This window comes from Hyperoodon ampullatus, assembly GCF_949752795.1.
Source record: "Hyperoodon ampullatus genome assembly, chromosome: 13".
NCBI lineage: Eukaryota > Metazoa > Chordata > Mammalia > Artiodactyla > Ziphiidae > Hyperoodon > Hyperoodon ampullatus.
Genome location: NC_136926.1, coordinates 48635044 through 48654394, shown reverse-complemented (window position 1 = coordinate 48654394; position 19351 = coordinate 48635044). Strand labels below are relative to the sequence as shown.

The following is a 19351-nucleotide window of genomic DNA, read 5'->3' as shown; positions in this document are numbered from 1 at the left end:
AAGTAAAATATGTGCTGGTTTTTCTCATTTGTTTTATTCTTAAGAAATAAGAAATGTAGAGTAATCTCTAATAGGTCTCTTTATTTGGATCCAGAAATGTTCACCGTTTTACATGATGTCTGATGTATATTTTCTTATAACAAGGCTCAAAATAGCCAATATAATTAAAATGATAATTTTCTAAGAACATACAATTATAAGATAACAGGTAGGTAGTGAAACCCTCTTAATTAACTTGTATTTATATATATGAACTCAACAAGTATCTCTGTGAAAAATACTACTTTTCTTTTTTAACTAATCAGGTTTGGCATAATGAAATAAAGCCCACAGCGTATTGTCAATACTAAAGATAAATTAATAATAATTTACCTTAGAGTTTACATAGAACTTTTCACTTCATTGTTTTACATAATTCTCATGACAATCCTCTGAAGATGCAGATCAGATATTACTCCTCTATTTAAAGATGAGAAAACGTAGGCTCCAAGAAGCCAAGTAAATTATACAAAGTCACTCTGCTGAATAGCAAAATCAGCCCTAGAATCCAGGTCACCTGGGTCTTAACCAGAATTTATGGTAAAATTAAAAAATTTTAAATAAATTTGAATTTTAAAAAGATCATGGACCTGGTAAAGTTAGAAAGTCTAGGTCTGAACACTGTTTCTGCCACTTTATTTGACTATAAGAACTTTCTCACTTTTCTATAAAATGGAACTATACCTATGATGTAAGGCTGTTTTGAGAGTCAATGGAGAAAATGGTGAGAAAATCACTTAAATGTGTTTTGTTATTTTATGTGTTCTTTCTTCTGTACTATGCTACTTCTCACGTGCTTTATCCTGTTTTTGCTTTCTATGTGCTTCACCTTCACAAGGTAGAGTTTTAAGCTTTATTTAGAATTAAATAATATTAATACCGGGTTGGAACATTGAGTAACACTAAACTCTAGAAACAAAATATTGCAAGTAAGAAAGCCATAAAATGAATGAATGTTGATATAAATATAATAGTGCAAAAGCTTTAGAATGTGTCTTCACTCACCAAGAAGGCCAAATGTAATGTACTAGGAGAACTGCTCCTTTACAGAAAACACACAGCCAATGAGGGGAGCTGGGATTTACTTTACTTCCATGTAATTCTTCAGGAGGGCTGGGTGGTTTAGAGACTTGTCCTAGTTGACGTGAAGTCTCTCATAGCTGCTATGCCAGCTAACCTTTAAACAGTGTCTTTGCTGGCAGGGTGGAAGTTGTTACGATTTGCCAGTTGATCAGTGGTTTATGTATCGGTAATCTCAGTCCAGTTCTTAGGGGACAAATGGCAATGACTGGCTCTTTGGGCACAAAGGACAAAGACTGTCAATCTGCTCCTCATCTGCAGAGACGGTCCATCTAAGGAGGTGGTGAAAATCACCAATGGGATTGGTCCAGGGAAACTGGCCTTATCAATGAATGAAACGCCCTTACAAACATATTTGAGCCAATGCGTTTATCTCCCTTTGTCACTCATGAAACACATTTTAAAAGCAGTACATTTATTTAAATATTAAAACAAAGATTTAATTACATTGCTTCGGTCATACCACCATTCCAATGAGTCCTTGCCTCTATGTCTAACCGGTAGATACGGTCCATCTGTCCCCACCTTCAGTCTAGAGCACATACATGTGTCAGATCACGAAAGCCACAGAATCGTGACTTCCCATTGAACAGGTCTGTCTACACGTGGAAACTGACAGCCATGTAAAAATATAGAGGCTTTCATCTTAACTTATACTTGATTATTTGAGTAAACCTACAGGAAAAAACCTACAGGAAAAAAATGTCTTATATTAGTTCTGTAACCAGGCATTTAGGAGATTATATGGCACATGAATTATGTATTGTTTGCAAATAAAAGAGAGGTACTTACTGCACTGAATTTTCTTAACCCCTGTCAACAAACCACCCCAATCGTTGACATCCTCAAAATATGGAGCTCTTTGCTATTGTATTGTTTTTGTTTCCCAACTACTGATCTATAAGGCATATAGATACAGTTCTAAAGTACTTCAGCTTCAAAGAAGTCGAGTATTTTTGTTTGTGGCAAAATTAATATAGCAAGCTGATATCACATTGAACATTCTTCTACAAGTACAGCTCCCCCTATGCATGAGTCCCTGATAGGAGGTTTTCCAGAAAGTATTTTTTTCTGCTGAGGCATATACGAGGCATTCTATGGCACCAGAGTTTCATTAAAGGAATTCTCTTGTTCCCTTCCTTCCCATGGAAATGTCATTAACTGTCTTCAGTTAACTCTCCGAATGTTAGGTTCTTAACCAACAAACAGTGCTTCTCCACTAGGGCATACTTCGCCAAGCGTCCTTGAATCAGAACGACCGGCTGAATATGTAATAATAGATTCTGAGCCACGCTGTGGGTGGTGATCAAATTTAAGAGGAACCCTTTTACATTTACTGACTTTTTCCTTTACTCATGGTTGTTTCGTTTCTTCCACCACCACCTTCAGCCTTTCAGGTGAACGAAAGTTTCAATTATATGTAAAGCAACCGTTAAGTCAGCAGGGCCCTTGTAGGGGGCTGGGTCTCCCCTCCTCCGTCCAATCGCAAGTGAGCTCAATCCATTACTGTTCCCGAGGGTCATACATCCATCAGGTCGAGTGTGCCGGCCAGGGTGCATCTTATAGCTTTTACTGCATATGAGACATTGCAGGCCTGTTCTCAGGAACTGCCAGGCAGACTGGGAATCACAGTCACGGTTAATAGCAGCGAATTGCCAGCTCTTGATGGGTGGGTAGTCACTCCTTTCAGTGGTTGCCCCCTGGGGGGAGAAGGTAGAAAAACAGAGGGAGGGAATTAGAGTGACTTTGCACAGCTGAGCAAGTTCATGCCGCTGGATCAGTGGCAAGCGTTGGCAGGGCTCCACTCTGGGGAGGCTCAAAACAACCTCACAGTCTCATTTTTACCAATTGGTGCTGCTGTGTTGCCCCTGGTGCCCTGGGATGGGGGGAGGGGGAGGAGGAGCTGGGAAGAGGATGAAGGCAGAAGTCTCAGATAAATTAAACAAAAAGTCCTGTTCGTGCTGGTGAACCCACCCCAGTTAGCCCTGTGCTACTAATTGTACCAAACTGGTATTTGAAGTTCGCTGGGTGATTAAAGAGTTGGCTCACAAAGTCTCTGCATAACCTTAATTTTTTCAAGGTTCTTTGAGTGGAGAATGGTTTATAATAATGATTTTGACTAATACGATTTTTGACATGCAACTTTAATGCGTAACCTTAGTACAACTCCAGAGCATTTCATGTGTACTCAGCTGTAAAGAGTGATGATTTAAAGGGATAATATAAGAAAAAGGTCATTCTAGAATGTACCGCTAACAAATTGCATAAAAGGAGCTTATTATTCCTTGAGTATGGGGATATGCCGTGCTTCTGATCATTTTTCTGCTTGGTTCAAAAAAAATGGTTGAGACATGAATGGGAGAAGAAACAGGAAAAAAATGAAATAGAAATCTGCAAGCAGGGAACATTCTTTTGATGGTTATGATTTTGTTGCCACTAAAGAGGCTCTACAATAATGTGGTTATTCATCTCCTCTTTTGTTTTGGGTGAAGAATTCGCTCTAACAAGAAAATGCTGTTGTTGGTTGGTGGATTGCCTCCTGGGCCGGACCGGCTCCCCAGCAATTTGGTTCAGTACTATGATGATGAAAAGAAGACATGGAAAATCCTCACAAGTGAGTGCCTTTCTTTGTTTATTTACCCACCTATTTATTTCAGGTTAGAGCTATCTTGATGAATTTGAAAACATGGTTAATCAAATTAGACATTTTATTGATTTGTTACCCTTTGGAGGTGTGTTTATGTATCACAGGGGATTTAAAGTAAAAGACTAAATTAACATTGCAGAGTGACCGATTTGGTAGTGGAAGAGGCCTAAATTAAAACTGGCCTAAAATCAGTGCACTTGAGTTGGTGTTTCTGTGTGTGTTGCCACAGAGGGGGAGGGAAGACCAAAAGAAATTCTTCCATTATGGTTTTGCTCTTGGAAAAGGGAAAGCTTGGTTAATAGCACTAGTAAATTTTCTCATGTCAAAATGATTGTTTAGTTCATTGTCTCTGTAACTAATGTTCATTGTCTCTGTAACTAATGTTCATTTTGCTTTTTAGGCATCTTTCCTCATTAACCTTTAATCTGTGGCCCCGGGTCTTTAGAGAACCATTCCCTTCCATTGCTCCACTGTTCAGATGGACAGATATACCCAGGACCTCTCCCTGCTGCATTAAATTGTGCTTGAAACTTCCACCCAAGATTCTTCTCCTCCCCTCCTTAAAGGGTGATTGTGTTTTACAGCAAACCTCTTGCCTTGGGCACTGAGATTTGGAACTTATTGTTACATCGGTTATGATTCCCAATCTGACTCGGTCATGGAATCAAAAATCATCGTTTCTTGAGTGCAGCGGGCTGTGTGCACCGGTCCCCTTTATTGACCGTGGCTGCACTGGTCAATAAAACTAAATTTTAACTGTCAAAATTGCCCAGAGCTGTGTAGATAAAACAATAAATGAGCAATTTTGATCCATAAATCAAAGCCATACATTTAAAACCGACAAAAGTGAAAGTTAGATTTTCTTATTGCATGTGTCTTTTAAGCAGTTATATATTTTAGCAGATTTTTTAAAAAGTCATTTCCTCTCCTCCTACTGAAAGCCCTTTAAAATAACAGAAACAGGACAACAGTTTGCCCATAAATGCAGGAGAGGAGCAAAGACATGTGAGGCGGTGCTTGAAATAATACATTTTGGAGCTGGCTTACCCCAGCGAAACCTGCAGTAGCATCGTCCAGGAACTGCAATGAGAAAGCTCCCTGGACACCTATACACTCTGGTTGTAGTAACGAAGTGATGGAGAGTAGAAGCCAGATTAGGAAGGAAGAAAGGAAAATAAGTTAGAGATGCCTTCAAATGATTTTTATTCTCTTTTTGACAAAAATACCATTCATAGTGGTTTAAACATCTGAATGAGTTGAGCAAGCTGTATTTTCAAGATTCGTCAGAAACTCAAGCTAAAGTAAAACCAAAGAATCAATTTTCTGACACTTGATCAATAGAGAAAACCTACACAGAAGTAGACATGGATATGGAGAGGAGGAGAGAGGAAAGAGGAAGAACAAGAGATTCTTGATGAGAGATGACAGAGAAACAGAGGCCAAGGGGCAGGGAGATATTACACCCAAGCGATAAATGGTATTCACTCACAAATCCATCTCTTCTCCCAAATACATCAGGCAAGGTCCAATTTTCTAGTGGTTTGAAGCCCTACGTTAAAGGCAAAAAGATTAATTAAAGCATTATGAACAATACCTAAGAAAAGTCTTAGGCTCATTTCAAGCCTTGTTCAGAGACAGGGTGATCATCCAATTTATTGTTCAACCTAGGAGACTTTAGAGCATGAAATGGGGATCTGTTAATTATGCTGGGGCAACGGGTATAGACTGGAACATGGGGTCACCCTACTTCATTTTTTCATATTGCCTGATTTAACTCTTTACTTAGCAAGATGTAGTAAGAAAGCATGAACTTGAGTCAGTCAGACCTGGCTTCGAACCCACATCTGTGACCTTGAGCAAGTCATATACATGTCCTGAGTCATGGTTTCTTCATTCTACAGCATCCTTTGAGTACTTTTAAAATAAAATTGTGTTTGTAAATCATCTAGCACATAGCAGGAACTCAGTAAATTGCAGATACTATTGCTATTGTTGTAACACTGTTACCTATATTAGTGTAAGAACTGTATGTACCTTTATACCTTGGAGGCCTCAGTCAACTCAAGCTCTCCAGGAAGAGGGGAGACAAATTACATTTTAACAGACACAACACAAATACCCACTGCTTCAGTAGGGAGACCATTTTCTCTAGTTTTTATATGTTGAATGTAGTCATCTGCAGACTAAGAAGTAAAGATAGATGGGTTTCTGTTGACTCCATTCATCAAATTTGAAATTGGAGGAAATAAAGACATTAATGTATAGAAAAGTTCAAATAATGGAAACATTTTCAAAGATCTTGAATCTTTTTTCCTATACTCAGGCAGCTCACAGCTTTGAAATAAATGTCTACTCTACTTGTACTCTTCATTTCACTTGGCTTGTACTTTAAAAAATAGAGTTTATTACTTGCTGGGCTGTGACTACATGGTCCCAAGTGAAAGCATATTTTTTAGGTTTATTGGAGAAATATAGACAGTTTATTTGGATGATTTCTGCTTCTGGTTTGTATTTTTTAATTAAGGCATCTTATTTGGCTAAACTGAATAAATAAGTCAGGTAATTGATCAATTTCCACACTCTTTGGCCCATCTAATAATAAATGAAGAAATGTTTCTTATTGGAATAAGAAAGTATCCAAATTCTCTCCAAATCCAATGAAACATTAGGGATTGCAGAGCTTCCCATGGTCATTTTTTTTTTTTTTTTGACCCCGAAGAACTGCCAAGCTAATTGGCAGGGAGTTGAGGATGACAATTAATACTAGGAAACAGTTCCTGGTGTGGCGTCTGCTCGTTTACTGAATGACTCTCTCCATAAAAACTAACAAATAAGCTAACCAGCAAAAACCTAAAACCTGAGATTAGCTAGAGCCTCTGAATCTTAGAATCCTTTACCCACTTGGCTTGAGCAAATATTTTCCATCCTGTCTCACAGACATGCTGCTTTTAGAAGGGTGCCATCCACGGGCAGGAGCACAGCTGCCCACTTATGGGTGCCACACCACTTACACATGTAATAAAACCAAGAAGAATTAAAAGGAAAGTCAGTCATAATTTTCTTTAGCTCTTATTCTGTTATGTTATTTATGTTTTAGAAACACTATATAAGGGGTCCACAAATAACAAGAAATTGAATGGAGTGGAGGTGAGTGGAGGTGAAAAAATGGTTCTACCTAACATAAAGAAAACAGAATTCAACAGTCAGCTAACCAGTGGCTTGGTCTACCCAAACAGCAAAGGGGATGACTATTCTCACTGAAAAGACTTAGTAACATACTAACACAACCTTCATTTTTATCCTCCTCTTTGGAAAAAAATCACTTGTTTAACATTATAGAATTAATATTAAGAATAGTAACAGATTCCCCAGCCTCTATCAGCAAAGTACTGAGAAATACCCTGTAAAAATGACGGTAGGTCCTTTTGTAAATGTGAAATGTTAAGTATTGGCATTGTTCTCTTGACTGTTAATAATGAAAGGGAAGTTGAAATGCACTTTTGTTCATTTTTATTTTACAGTACTGCTTTTCTTGCATTTCTCACTCCTGCACGCAGTCTGCCATTTCATTCTTAACCTATTAGGAAGCAGTACAGGAGACATGAATACTAAAATGGCCAATGCAAAAAGCATGCCTCTTGCACTTTGCAGGTCCTAAATCCTTCGTTTAAAGATCAAACAAAACAGTTCCCATGGCTAGTATGTACTTTCATAGCATATGACTGACACATCAAAGTTTTTATGAAGTCCTCGTGTGGAAGCAGCTTACCTTCCTTCCCAGGAGACAGTACAGAGGGGCTGTCTATTCTATTTGGGTTCCCCACTGACCACGTTCTTTACTGGTCAGTAAAGTGTTTCCTGGAAATTGACTTCCTTTTTCCTACATTTCAGATAAGAGATTCTACTTATTAGTTGCTTCTTAATGTTTTCTGTGAACAATACCAGGAAAAAGGATTTCAAAATATAGATTTATCTCTCCATGTGCTGCTGAGGAGTTCCCTTTAATAAGGTTAGAATAAAAACTAGAAGAGCTAGGTTAGAAATGTGTGTTCCTTGTTTTGGCCACTTGCAGTTCCCTTCATTAGAGGGAGGGGGAAATGCCTTTTTTCCTCTTCCTTTCAATTTACAATTCTGTTTTTTGCTTGGTAGTGCAAGGATTTGGGGACTTGTATTTTTTCATTCATAGAAAATAAAAGAAACCATTGTGCAGAGGTTTCCTGGGTTGTCTTCTCTGGTTCATGGAGGACCGTGAACTTGATCCCATCCACCACACAGGAACGGTCCCGGGACTGGACATCATCGATTTCTTTTAGGAGAGTAACAAAGATCAGAGGCTGGTGGACTCTTCATTTTTAAAAATATATATACTTTCCATAAATGTTGAAGAAAGACTATTGAGAAAACACATCTTATCTGAGACATTGAACTTCAGTGCCAAAAGATAAATATAGATTTGATGTTTATCTGATATTTGAGCAGTGGAGAATGGTTTAATTGCTGGTTATTCAGGGAATAATAAGCCTGCACATTGACAGTTTTGATCAGACTTTTTTCTTGGTCTTCTGTTTCTTGATTTCAGTTCATTTCTGTTCTTTGAGGTTATATTGAGAGGAAAGGCAAGTTAGTCGAAAACAATCATTTCTTATAATTTGTTTTGAAAGAAATAAAAAGTAAGCTTAATTGAGGGTTTTATCCCTGTAGGTTTCCTCTATTCATATGATCTTTATTACCAAGAACCAAAACCCACAAATTGTTTAATTTAATTTAATTTCTAGACAGATAGGTAGGGTCTGTAGATAGTGCACTTGTCATTGCAGGAGAACCTCAGAAAACAACTATGTGCTTCCAGAATGACTCAAAATGCCTGGGAAGAATTTAGACTTAACTACAGACCTTATTCCTTTATGTAGGAAGCAATTACTGCATACCCACTCTGTGTTGGGTGGTAAAGTAGAATGTGATCATCTCTCCTTCCAAAAACCAGAGGAAGCAATTACAGTAAGAGTGTGCTGAGGGATAGACAGGGGAAGCTTGGCTGCTATGGGAGCACAAAAAGGGCCCTTCATCTAAACGTGGGAGGTTAGGGAGGCTTTCCTAAAAGTGACCTTCTGTAAAGCTGGAAAAAACGGGTAGGAATTATTGATGCAACGAGGTGGGTGATAAAGTATTTTAATAAAAGGGTCCAGTACTGGGAGTGCCAAAAGGCAAGAGAGACTTGGGGCCTTCTAGAAACTGAAATGAATCTGTGTATCTATAGGAGAGCCTGAGGTTGGGGAGGTATGTGGTGGGGCTGGTGAGTTAGCCAAGAGACCTATTGTATGGGACCGTTTCAAGGAATTCCTAAGGTAGGTTCAATTGAGAGTAGACATACCCCTCTCTCTCTTTTTTTTTTTTTTGGTACGCGGGCCCCTCACTGTTGTGGCCTCTCCCGTTGCGGAGCAGAGGCTCCGGACGCGCATGCTCAGCGGCCATGGCTCACGGGCCCAGCCGCTCCGCGGCATGTGGGATCTTCCCGGACTGCGGCACGAACCCGCGTCCCCTGCATCGGCAGGCGGACTCTCAACCACTGCGCCACCAGGGAAGCCCCCCTCTCATTTTTATTTTTGGTGTTAGTGAAAACACAGTGATCTAAAGGTTTTAAAAAATAGCATGGCAGTTCTTCTCTCTTAGCTTGGAACTTTGAATTTCAATTCATGGAGTAATTGTTTCCAGGACATTGGACAAAGAAGAAGGAGAGAGAATTGTGTTTGGACTTTTAAAATATGTTAGCATCTAATTTTACCTTCAGTGAGCTCAATTCTAATTTGGTATCCATGGCTGCACATTGCTATATATTTTGAATTATTTGCTGCTCTGTATTCATGCACCAGTGCATTAGTGGATTCTTCATAGATTTTTTTAAAAAAAATGTGTGGTGGTCACTCCATATACTGTATTTCAAGTAAGTTGGGTGACTAGAAAAACCAGTTGACTTTATTTCTTATTTATATATACCTCCCTTGAATATGGCAATTGCTTTTTCTCCAGAGAACAGCATGAGTACCAATAATTCTGATGCCTTCTTTACACACCAGCTGTGGTATTTGCTACTGAATCTGGCGTGAAGGAGGTATGAGTGATACGGGTTGCTTGGATTTGCTCTGTGTCAATCCTAGGCAAATTGCAGGCGAAGTCCAGCAAACCGTTGAATGTGAGCACTGAAAGGTTAAATGATCTTCTCACCCAACCCTCTCATTTTACACATTAATTTCATTCATTTAACAAATATAAGTGATACCTTCTATGTAGCAGGCATTGTCCTAGATACAGAAGAAACAATACTGAGTCAGAGAAAATAGCATCATGTGTTCACCAAGCTTAGGATTTAGTGGGGGAATCAGCATTAGTAAATAATTCCAGATAGCAATATATAATAGCAAAATGTGATAGTGCTCTGAAGGAAGTGTATAAAATATATAAAGTCGTGTAATGGAGAGACGAGATCTAGTGTAGGAGTCATGGACGATATCACCAAAGAAGTAACACTTGAGCTGAGAACTGAAGGATGAGACAGAGGTAGCCAGATGCTCAGGTAAAGATATGAGAGATGATTGCTTCCGGTTAGTTAAAAGTAAGTCCTAAGACCCTGTAGGAAGAAGGTGCATGGCTGAACTCAAAGAGTGAAGGGGAGAAAGATATGACATATGGTTAAAGACATTAGCAGAAACCAGACCATGGAAGCACTTCTATGGCACATTCACAATTTTGGTTTTTACTTTAAATGACTGAAAGAGCAGAGGTGTCGTACCCAGAGTCCCATGATGATTTTGTGGCAGGATGAGGAATAGAACACTGGTCTCTGTGTTTCTCTCAAACAGTACTGCCTCGCGTACCACACCAGTCTGTCTGACCAACAAGTGCTGTTAGTCAAGACTCCAAGCAGATGAATGGGATTTAATCTGTGCCGACCCATTGCACCCATGAAAATCTAAATGGATCCAATGCACTTGGATTAGTTCCACGTTCAGAGAGTAGAACTAGTACAGGTTAATTGAATAAATATTCTATTCCTAGAGGTCAAGAATATAATATTGGTTTATGAACTAAACTGCAAATTAAGACGTGTAAGTGATGAAATTTGCATGTAAGATTACTGACAAGCCATAATTCAATGAAGATTTCTTGACATTTTAAATCTGTCTCAGAAGCAGTGGCAAGAATGAAACTACACACAGACACGCACACACACACACAGAGCAACATCTCTCAGGACAGACAGATCTAAATGGAAATATACCCCCAGACATTGTTGACCATGAGCCTTTGGTCATGCTACTTCCTCTCTGATCCTTCTCATCTGCACTGTGAATATAATTATACTCACCTCTTAGATTTATCGTGAATATTAAATAAAAGAATACAATAAAGTTCTGGGCTCAGCATCTGTAATATAGTTGTTCCCTTATACATTTTTTAAAATTTATTTATTTATTTTATTTTATTTTTGGCTATGTTGTGTCTTCGTTGCTGCATGTGGGCTTTTCTCTAGTTGCGGTGAGCAGGGGCTACTCTTCGTTGTGGTACGCAGCCTTCTCTCTGCAGCAGCTTCTCTTGTTGCGGAGCACAGGCTTTAGGCATGCCGGCTTCAGTAGTTGTGGCTCGGGCTCTAGAACGCAGGCTCAGTAGTTGTGGCGCATGGGCTTAATTGGTACACGGCATGTGGGATCTTCCTGGACCAGGGCTCAGACCCGTGTCCCCTGCATTGGCAGGCAGATTCTTAACCACTGTGCCACCAGGGAAGCCCCTTGATACATTTTTATTTTATTTGACTCCATTTTGTATTGTTTTATAACCAAAAAGAAGTGAATCTTGTCTTCTGCTCCTATCATCAAAGGTTTGAGGAAGGAGACACACTTTTTCTTTTTGTAACAGTTATACATTTTATTTTTTAATCTAATTACATATATATTTTTAAATTTTATTGAAGTATAGTTGATTTACACTGTTGTGTTAATTTCTGCTGTACAGCAAAGTGACTCAGTTATATATATTCTTTTTCATATTCTTTTCCATTATGGTTTATTACAGGATATTGAATATAGTTCCCTGTGCTATACAGTAGGACCTTGTTGTTTATCCATCCTATATATAATAGTTCACACCTGCTAATCCCACACTCCCAATCCTTCCCTCCTTACCCACCTCCTTTTTGGCAACCACAAGCCTGTTCTCTATGTCTGAGTCTGTTTTTGTTTCATAAATATGTTCATTTGTGTTGTATTTTAGATTTCACATGTAAGTGATATCATATGGTATTTGTCTTTCTCTTTCTGACTTACTTCACTTAGTATGGTAATCTCTCGGTCCATCTATGTTGCTGCAAATAGCATTATTTCATTCTTTTTATGGCTGAGTAGTATTCCATTGTATATATATACCACATCTTCTTTATTCATTCATCTGTTGATGGACATTGAGGTTGTTTCCATGTCTTGGCTATTGTAAATAGTGCTGCTATGAACATAGGGGTGCATGTATATTTTTTAATTATAGTTTTTTCTGGGTATATGCCCAGGAGTGGGATTGCTGGATCATATGGCAACTCCATTTTTACTTTTTTAGGAATCCCCATACTGTTTTCTATAGTGGCTGCAACAACCTACATTCCTACCAACAGTGTAGGAGGGTTCCCTTTTCTCCACACCCTCTTCAGTATTTATTATTTGTAGACATTTAATGATGGCCATCCTGACCAGTGTGAGGTGGTACCTCATTGTAGTTTTTATTTGCATTTCTCTAATAATTAGCAATATTGAGCATCTTTTCATGTGCCTCTTGGCCATCTGAAGAAGACACACTTTTGACTCAGGATGAAATTTCTATTTCTAGCATGAAGCTATGTGTATCAGTTGGGATGGGCTAGATTATGCTGTGGTAACAAACAACTCCAACATCTTAAACCAACAAAAAACTTAGTTCTAACTCATGCTAAATGCCAGCACAGGTTGGCAGAGGATGTCTGAGTCATTCAGGGATCCAGGCATATGAGGCTCTACCTTAACAGGCATTTCTACCATCAGCACAGCAGAGGAAAAAATGAGCTGCAAGCATCTTGCACTGGCAATTAAAAATGACATTTGTCATTTCTGCTCAGTCACAGGGTTCATTTGAGACTCCTCTTGATCTGGAAACCAAATAAAGAGACAAATTATCTGGCTCCCTAACACAAAATGCACAGTGATAGATTAGGGACAGTAGGAACACAGCAAACTCTTTAATTTAGAAAGAGCATAGCAATTTAGCAATCCCACCAAACAGACATTTGGAAGGGTGCCTATGCAAAGTTGTGTTCCTTGATGAGAGTCCTCCCTAATTCTGCTCATCAGCCTTTGTTCTCCATGGCCATGGATCCACTGTTTGGAAGATTCTTCTTTTTTCATTATCTTTCTTATCTGAAGTGAACCTGAGGATTGTACACTTCCTAGGAGTGGAAGAGTTTTCTAAGTACATTTCATGGCTAAGACATTTAGGGGACAATGGTTATTTTAAGTCTCTAATTGTCACAGGCTCTTGTAGTCCAGACTGGTGAATCTTTTGGTAATTCATCCTCTAAAAAACTTAGCTGTCTTCTTATATTTATATTTCCATCTACTCCATGGCTAGTGACCATATGCACTTTTCTGATATACTTCTTATATTGCTTTTTCCTTTGTTTTCTTATAGCCATTTTTCTCTTCTCTCTTTTCTCTCCCTCCCTAATACTCTATATATTTGTCTATCTACCTGGCTCTGCTCGGAAAGCTCCCTTTTTACTCTTTTCCCTGAGTTAGAAGAGTTTACTGGGTGTCTCTCCTTTCATTGAAACTTTCTTCTAAGATACTCTAAGGTGGTAAAATTACTGTGAAAGCAATACTTTTTCTGGTTTTTTTTTTTTTGGAGTTCGGAGCAGAGAAAGGTTTATTGGAGGGCCAAGCAAGGAGAACTGGTGACTCGTGCTGAAAAACTCTGAACTCCAAAAGCCGTACTTTTATTTTCTTTGTCAGTAAGCTGAGGTTTTTAAAAAAATTTTATTGGAGTATAGTTGATTTACAATGTTGTGTTAGTTTCAGGTGTACAGCAAAGTGAATCAGTTATACATATACATATATCCACTCTTTTTTAGATTCTTTTCCCATGTAGGCCATTACAGAGTATTGAGTAGAGTTTCCTGTGCTATACAGTAGGTACTTATTAGTTATCTATTTTATATATAGTAGTTTGTCAATATGTCAATCCCAATCTCCCAGTTTGTCCCTCCCCACCCTTACCCTCTGGTAACCATAAGTTTGTTTGCTACATCTATAACTCTGTTTCTGTTTTGTAGGTAAGTTCATTTGTACCCCTTATTTAGATTCCACTATAAGCAATATCATATGTTATTTGTCTTTCTCTATCTGACTTACTTCACTCCGTATGACAATCTCTAGGTCCATCCATGTTGCTGCAAATGGCATTATTTTGTTCTTTTTGATGGCTGAGTAATATTCCATTGTATATATGTACCACATCTTCTTTATCCATTCTTCTGTTGATGGACAGAAGCTGAGTTGTTTTTTTAAATTTTTATTGGAGTATAGTTGCTTTACAATGTTGTGTTAGTTTCTACTGTACAGCAAAGTGAATCAGCTATACGTATACATATATCCCCTCTTTTTTGGATTCCCTTCCCTTTTAGGTCATCACAGAGCACTGACTAAAGTTCCCTGTGCAATTCAGTAAGTTCTCATTAGTTATCTATTTTATACATAACATTAATAGTGTGAATGTGTCGATCCCAATCTCCCAATTCATCCCAACCCTCAGAAACTGACTTTTAATTTACTTTTTTTGCTCAAAATTCTTTTCAATTTCATCTTTTCCCAGATGAGACTGAAAAACATTGCTTCTTCCAATGCTGCACGCTCCTAGATTTTGAGACTATTTCTTTCACTCCTACTTATAAATAGGCCGATGTTTTTTGTGAGATCACCTCTTCTTTGCAGATCTTGCCAAGCACAGCCAACAGCAACCAATACACACTATCAACATTCTGTTTTCCAACCTCTTCCCTTGGAGGTGGAAGTTTATTAAATAACTGATTAACCATCCAAGTAAAAGCAAACAACAGTTTTTACCTAGTGGTTTTCCATACCATGATGTGCATTTCCATCTTTCCACCTTCCAGGATCAGTTTCCTTGTCATCAGCCACTGGGCCCTCTTAGAACCAATGCCTATATCTTTTAGAGGCTAGGCTAGGTTAGGCAGTCATAACAACAATCCCCAAATCTTAGTGGCTTATATAAGTAAAGATTTATTTCTTTTCATGTCACATGTCTGTGGTAAGTTACCTAGGTCTGTATTCCATTTCTCCTCCTCTGGTACTCAGATTGATGGAAATTCCACTATTTGCCTCATTCCGGTTGCCAAGGCAGAGCAGAGAAAAATTTCACACTGACTCTTTAAGCTTCTGGCCTGAATTAACATATTCTATTGGTAAAAACAAATCACATGGCCACACCTAACTTCAAAGTAGGCGGAGAAATGCAACCCTCCCAAGCTCTCAGAAGGATAATCAAAATATTTATTCAATAGCCCTAATGATTACAACAGTGCACCCTTATGTTCAACAAATGTTTGGTTCACTCTTCTTCATGCAAAGTATTCTCACTCCTCCTATGAGCAGTTATCAGTCAGAAGTTGTAGTTGACGCATGCATCTTTCTATCTCTTCCTGTATCAATGTGACTTTATTGTCGGGACTGATCTTTATTCACAGAAGATTGGATGCCTCTACATTAAAGGAAAAGTTTTAAAGTACACTCCAAATATTATTATAATGCATTTGAGAGGAAATTTTTCTAATTTGGACTCCTCTCAAATAGTTTAAATATGTCCTAGTTTATGTAATTTTTACTAGTTATACTGTTCATTATATGTCAGCTGGTATGCATCTATAATATAGTTATACAAAAACAAATATAGATATAAATCCTATAGATACACATAATTCCCATTGAATAGGATGGTTTTTATCATTGAGAGAGATGATAAAAAAGGAATTGAAATGACTTTCAAAATTACAACAACAAAAAAATGAAAACCTAGGGCAGTGATTATTATATGCAAATAACTCCATCAAAATAAAGGAGTAATTAAGGAAGAGTGCAAATTAGCAAACTGTTCCTTTTCAGACTCACAACATGACTCTATGGTGGTGTCAAGGAACTAAATCTATATTTTGTGACTATCTGGCCAGTTAGAATTTTTGGTTTTGTGTATCATATAAAAAATGACTCCATTACTGGGTAATGATCATACTATGACCATACCTTAGTATTTATTAATGATATTGCTTTCGATGAAGCAAACAGTTATGCTTCATAGAAGATACCTGAAGGGCCTGTCTGTATTTAGCTGGCACTACAGATGGTTTTGTAAAAGGGGAGTGTTGAGCAGATACTTTCTTATCTCTGTGTCTGGATGTCAAGGCAAACTACTGCTTACAGTGTGTGCTAATTATTAATCCTACTGACATGCCTTATTTGGTCCTTAAGTCTTAATTTCTTTAAAGAAAAAATTTTAAGATTGAATTCCAGTTATTTAGCTAGAACAATAATCATTGTGAGTTTCAAAGACGAAAATCTTGCCACATTTTTATGTTGAGAACCACAAAGCACTTTCAGAAAATCCTACTGCTAAGGCAATGATGTATCACTTTCACTTTCATTATATGTTTTTAATCAGAGCGTGACTTCACACTAGACAAAGCGATGCTTTACGCATGGTCTCACTTGTTTTTGCTAAAGTCTTTTGACATGATTAATTTTACTTTAATGCTTTTGTCTTGTTGTAATGGTAAGGATGATGGGTATAAACCAGGCAAAAATACATGCTTTTCTATTATAACACCTCTGAGCATTAAAAATATCTTAGATGAAAGGGGAAAAAAAAATCACAGGAGACTGGTTGGACTGGAATTAAATTTCTTGCTACTTGAACACAGAGTACATGAGATTAAAAAAAACGATTCAGTCACTGTTTTTAGTTTTATTTTTGGTATTTTTATAGCAATTTATTCATCTATATGATTAGATCTGAAGAGGAGGAGAGAGATTGTAGCTCACAGATTTCTTGATCTCATTTGTCACTTTGTAGCATTTACCTCCTTCACAGTATTAAGGGACCAAAAAATTAACCGATTCTATACGAGGTGTATCTCAACCAGATGCAGGTAAAGTAAGCCATATTTTTCCATAGTGATGCCTGGCATCGGACATAGGCTAGTTTTCTGTGGTACTAATTTTCAGTGTACAAAAATTGAATACAATATCCTTTGTCCAAATTACAGAAAAGCAGTGGTGTAGGTGACCTTAAGAAGAAAACAATAGGCCATTCACAAGTGAGACTTCCTGTGAGCAGCTATCCAAGTATCAATTATTCCATATTCACTTTTTCTTTTTTCCTTAAAAAATGGAGTTGCTTACCCGTAATATAAGAATATGACACTTTCTTTTTTCTACACAAACTGTCTGCTTGTTTTACTTGCCTGCTGAATAAATCCTATTACAATACAAATATCATCTAATGCTGTCTAATGGAACTTTATGCAATGATGGAAATGTTCTATATCTTCTCAATACAATATGGTAGCCACTAGCCCCATATGGCTATAGAGCACTTTAAATATGGCTCATACAACTGAGAAACAGAATTTCTAATTTTAGTTCATGTTGATGAATTTAAACTTAGATAACTCTTTGTGACAAGTGGCTTCTATATCAACAGCACAGCTCTAGATAAAGTTGTGTGATGTGGTCACAGTCACTTAGGAGAGCTGTCTGCTGGCCCAAACCTATTCCCCTTTAAGCAAGGTGAAAAAATCGGTGACTCCATGAAATAACTAAATTCAAAGAACACCCAATGAACCACTTGTGAGCTCTCTTCTAGGTGCTGGGATCTCACCTCATTCTTTCCTAGAAATCCCCACTTTTTGTTTTTGGTTTTTGTTTTTTAATTGTTCAAGGATTTTCCTTGAGGAGTTATGGGGTTTTTTAAAATTTTTATTTATTTTATTTATTTGGCTGTGTCAGGTCTTAGTTGCGGCATGTGGGATCTTTCACTACGGCACACAAGCTCTCTGGTTGTGGTGCACAGGCTCTCTATGTTGTGGCGTGTGGGCTCCAGAGCGCAGGGGCTCAGTAGTTGCGGTGTGCGGGCATAGTTGCCCCGAAGCATGTGGGATCTTAGTTCCCCAACCAGGGATCGAACCTGCATCCTCTGCATTGGAAGGTGGATTCTTCACCACTGGACCACCAGGGAAGTCCCACTTTTTCATCGAGGTTACCTGCTATATTCATTTCCTGGGGCTGCCATAACAAAGTACCAAAAACGGGATGGCTTAAAACAATAAAAATTTATTCTCTCACAGGTCTGGAGGCTAGAATGCCAAAATCTAAGTGTCAGCAGGACCATGATCCCTCCAAAGACTCTAGGGGAATAATGCTTCCTTGCTTCTTCTTAGCTTCTGGTGGCTCCTGGCAATCTTTGGTCTTCTTTGGTTTGTAGTTTCATCACTGCAATCTCTGCCCTGTCTTCACCTGGCCTTTTTCCCTGTGTCACTCCTCTGTGTCTCTGTGTCTAAATCTTCCTCTCCTTTCTCTTATAAAGACATCTGTCACTGGCTTTAGGGTCCACCCTAATCCGGTATGACCTCATCTTAACTTGATTATATCTGCAAAGACCCTGTTTCCAAATAAGTTACATTCACAGGTTGCTTCTGGTGGTTAGAATTTAAGCATATCTTTTTGGGGGACACAGTTCAACTCACTATAGTTGGCAAATGACACACATCAGGAAAAAATATAACAAAGCAAAGAGCTATTAAACACTTGCTGTGTGCAAGGCACACATTCTAGGCACTTCACTCGCATTTACACTCTATGGTATTAGGCGCTATGATTGTTTCTACTTCAGATGCAGAAATGGAGGCACAGAAACATTAAGTCATTTGCTCAAGGTCACACAGATGGTAAATGGCAGAGCCAAAATGTGTACCCAAATAGAGCTCCAGAGCCGGCACTGTTTTCTGTTTCTCATTACTATAGTAATGACAGAGAGCAAATCGTAAAAATAGTTAAAGGTGAAGCAAGACTAGACTTCAGCATTTTATGCAGGATAAAATGGAATATTCTCTGCACAAACGGAATATATTAATATCCTAAATATGCATGTTTCTTTGTTGAAACTTCCACTACCCCTTTGTTGTTAATTGAAGATTGAAGAAAGAATATGGTACATACTGGGTTATTTGTAGGTGAAAATTATTTTAGAAAGAGGTGATTTTCACTTCCTGGGGCCTTGCAGTTCCTTCCACTACTTTCTGTGTATACCTTCTCACTTGCAATTACAATTGTAAGGGCTGTGTGGCAAAATACAGTTGCCTAAAGAGGGGAAAGCCGTGCATTTTGCTGTCTTGGGTCGGTTGTCTGATTTATCTCGAACTAATGATGCCGAGGTATTCCTCAGTCTGGGTATGTTGGTAAATCTCAGATCTTCGTTTCCTGTTCATTCATAAATTTGCTTGAAGTT

At 38.2% G+C, this 19351-nt stretch overlaps 1 protein-coding gene across 1 annotated transcript in view; it reads left to right on the top strand.

Annotated features, from left to right (window-relative positions):
* Positions 1-19351, top strand: part of KLHL14 (kelch like family member 14) — a gene marked incomplete at its 3' end in the record, with an annotated part of 100379 nt that overhangs the window by 26153 nt on the left and 54875 nt on the right. The window contains exon 3 of the mRNA XM_079717449.1: positions 3612-3733. Within this exon, the coding sequence (XP_079573575.1) occupies positions 3612-3733 (122 nt within the window). The remainder of the gene's footprint in view (positions 1-3611; positions 3734-19351) is intronic.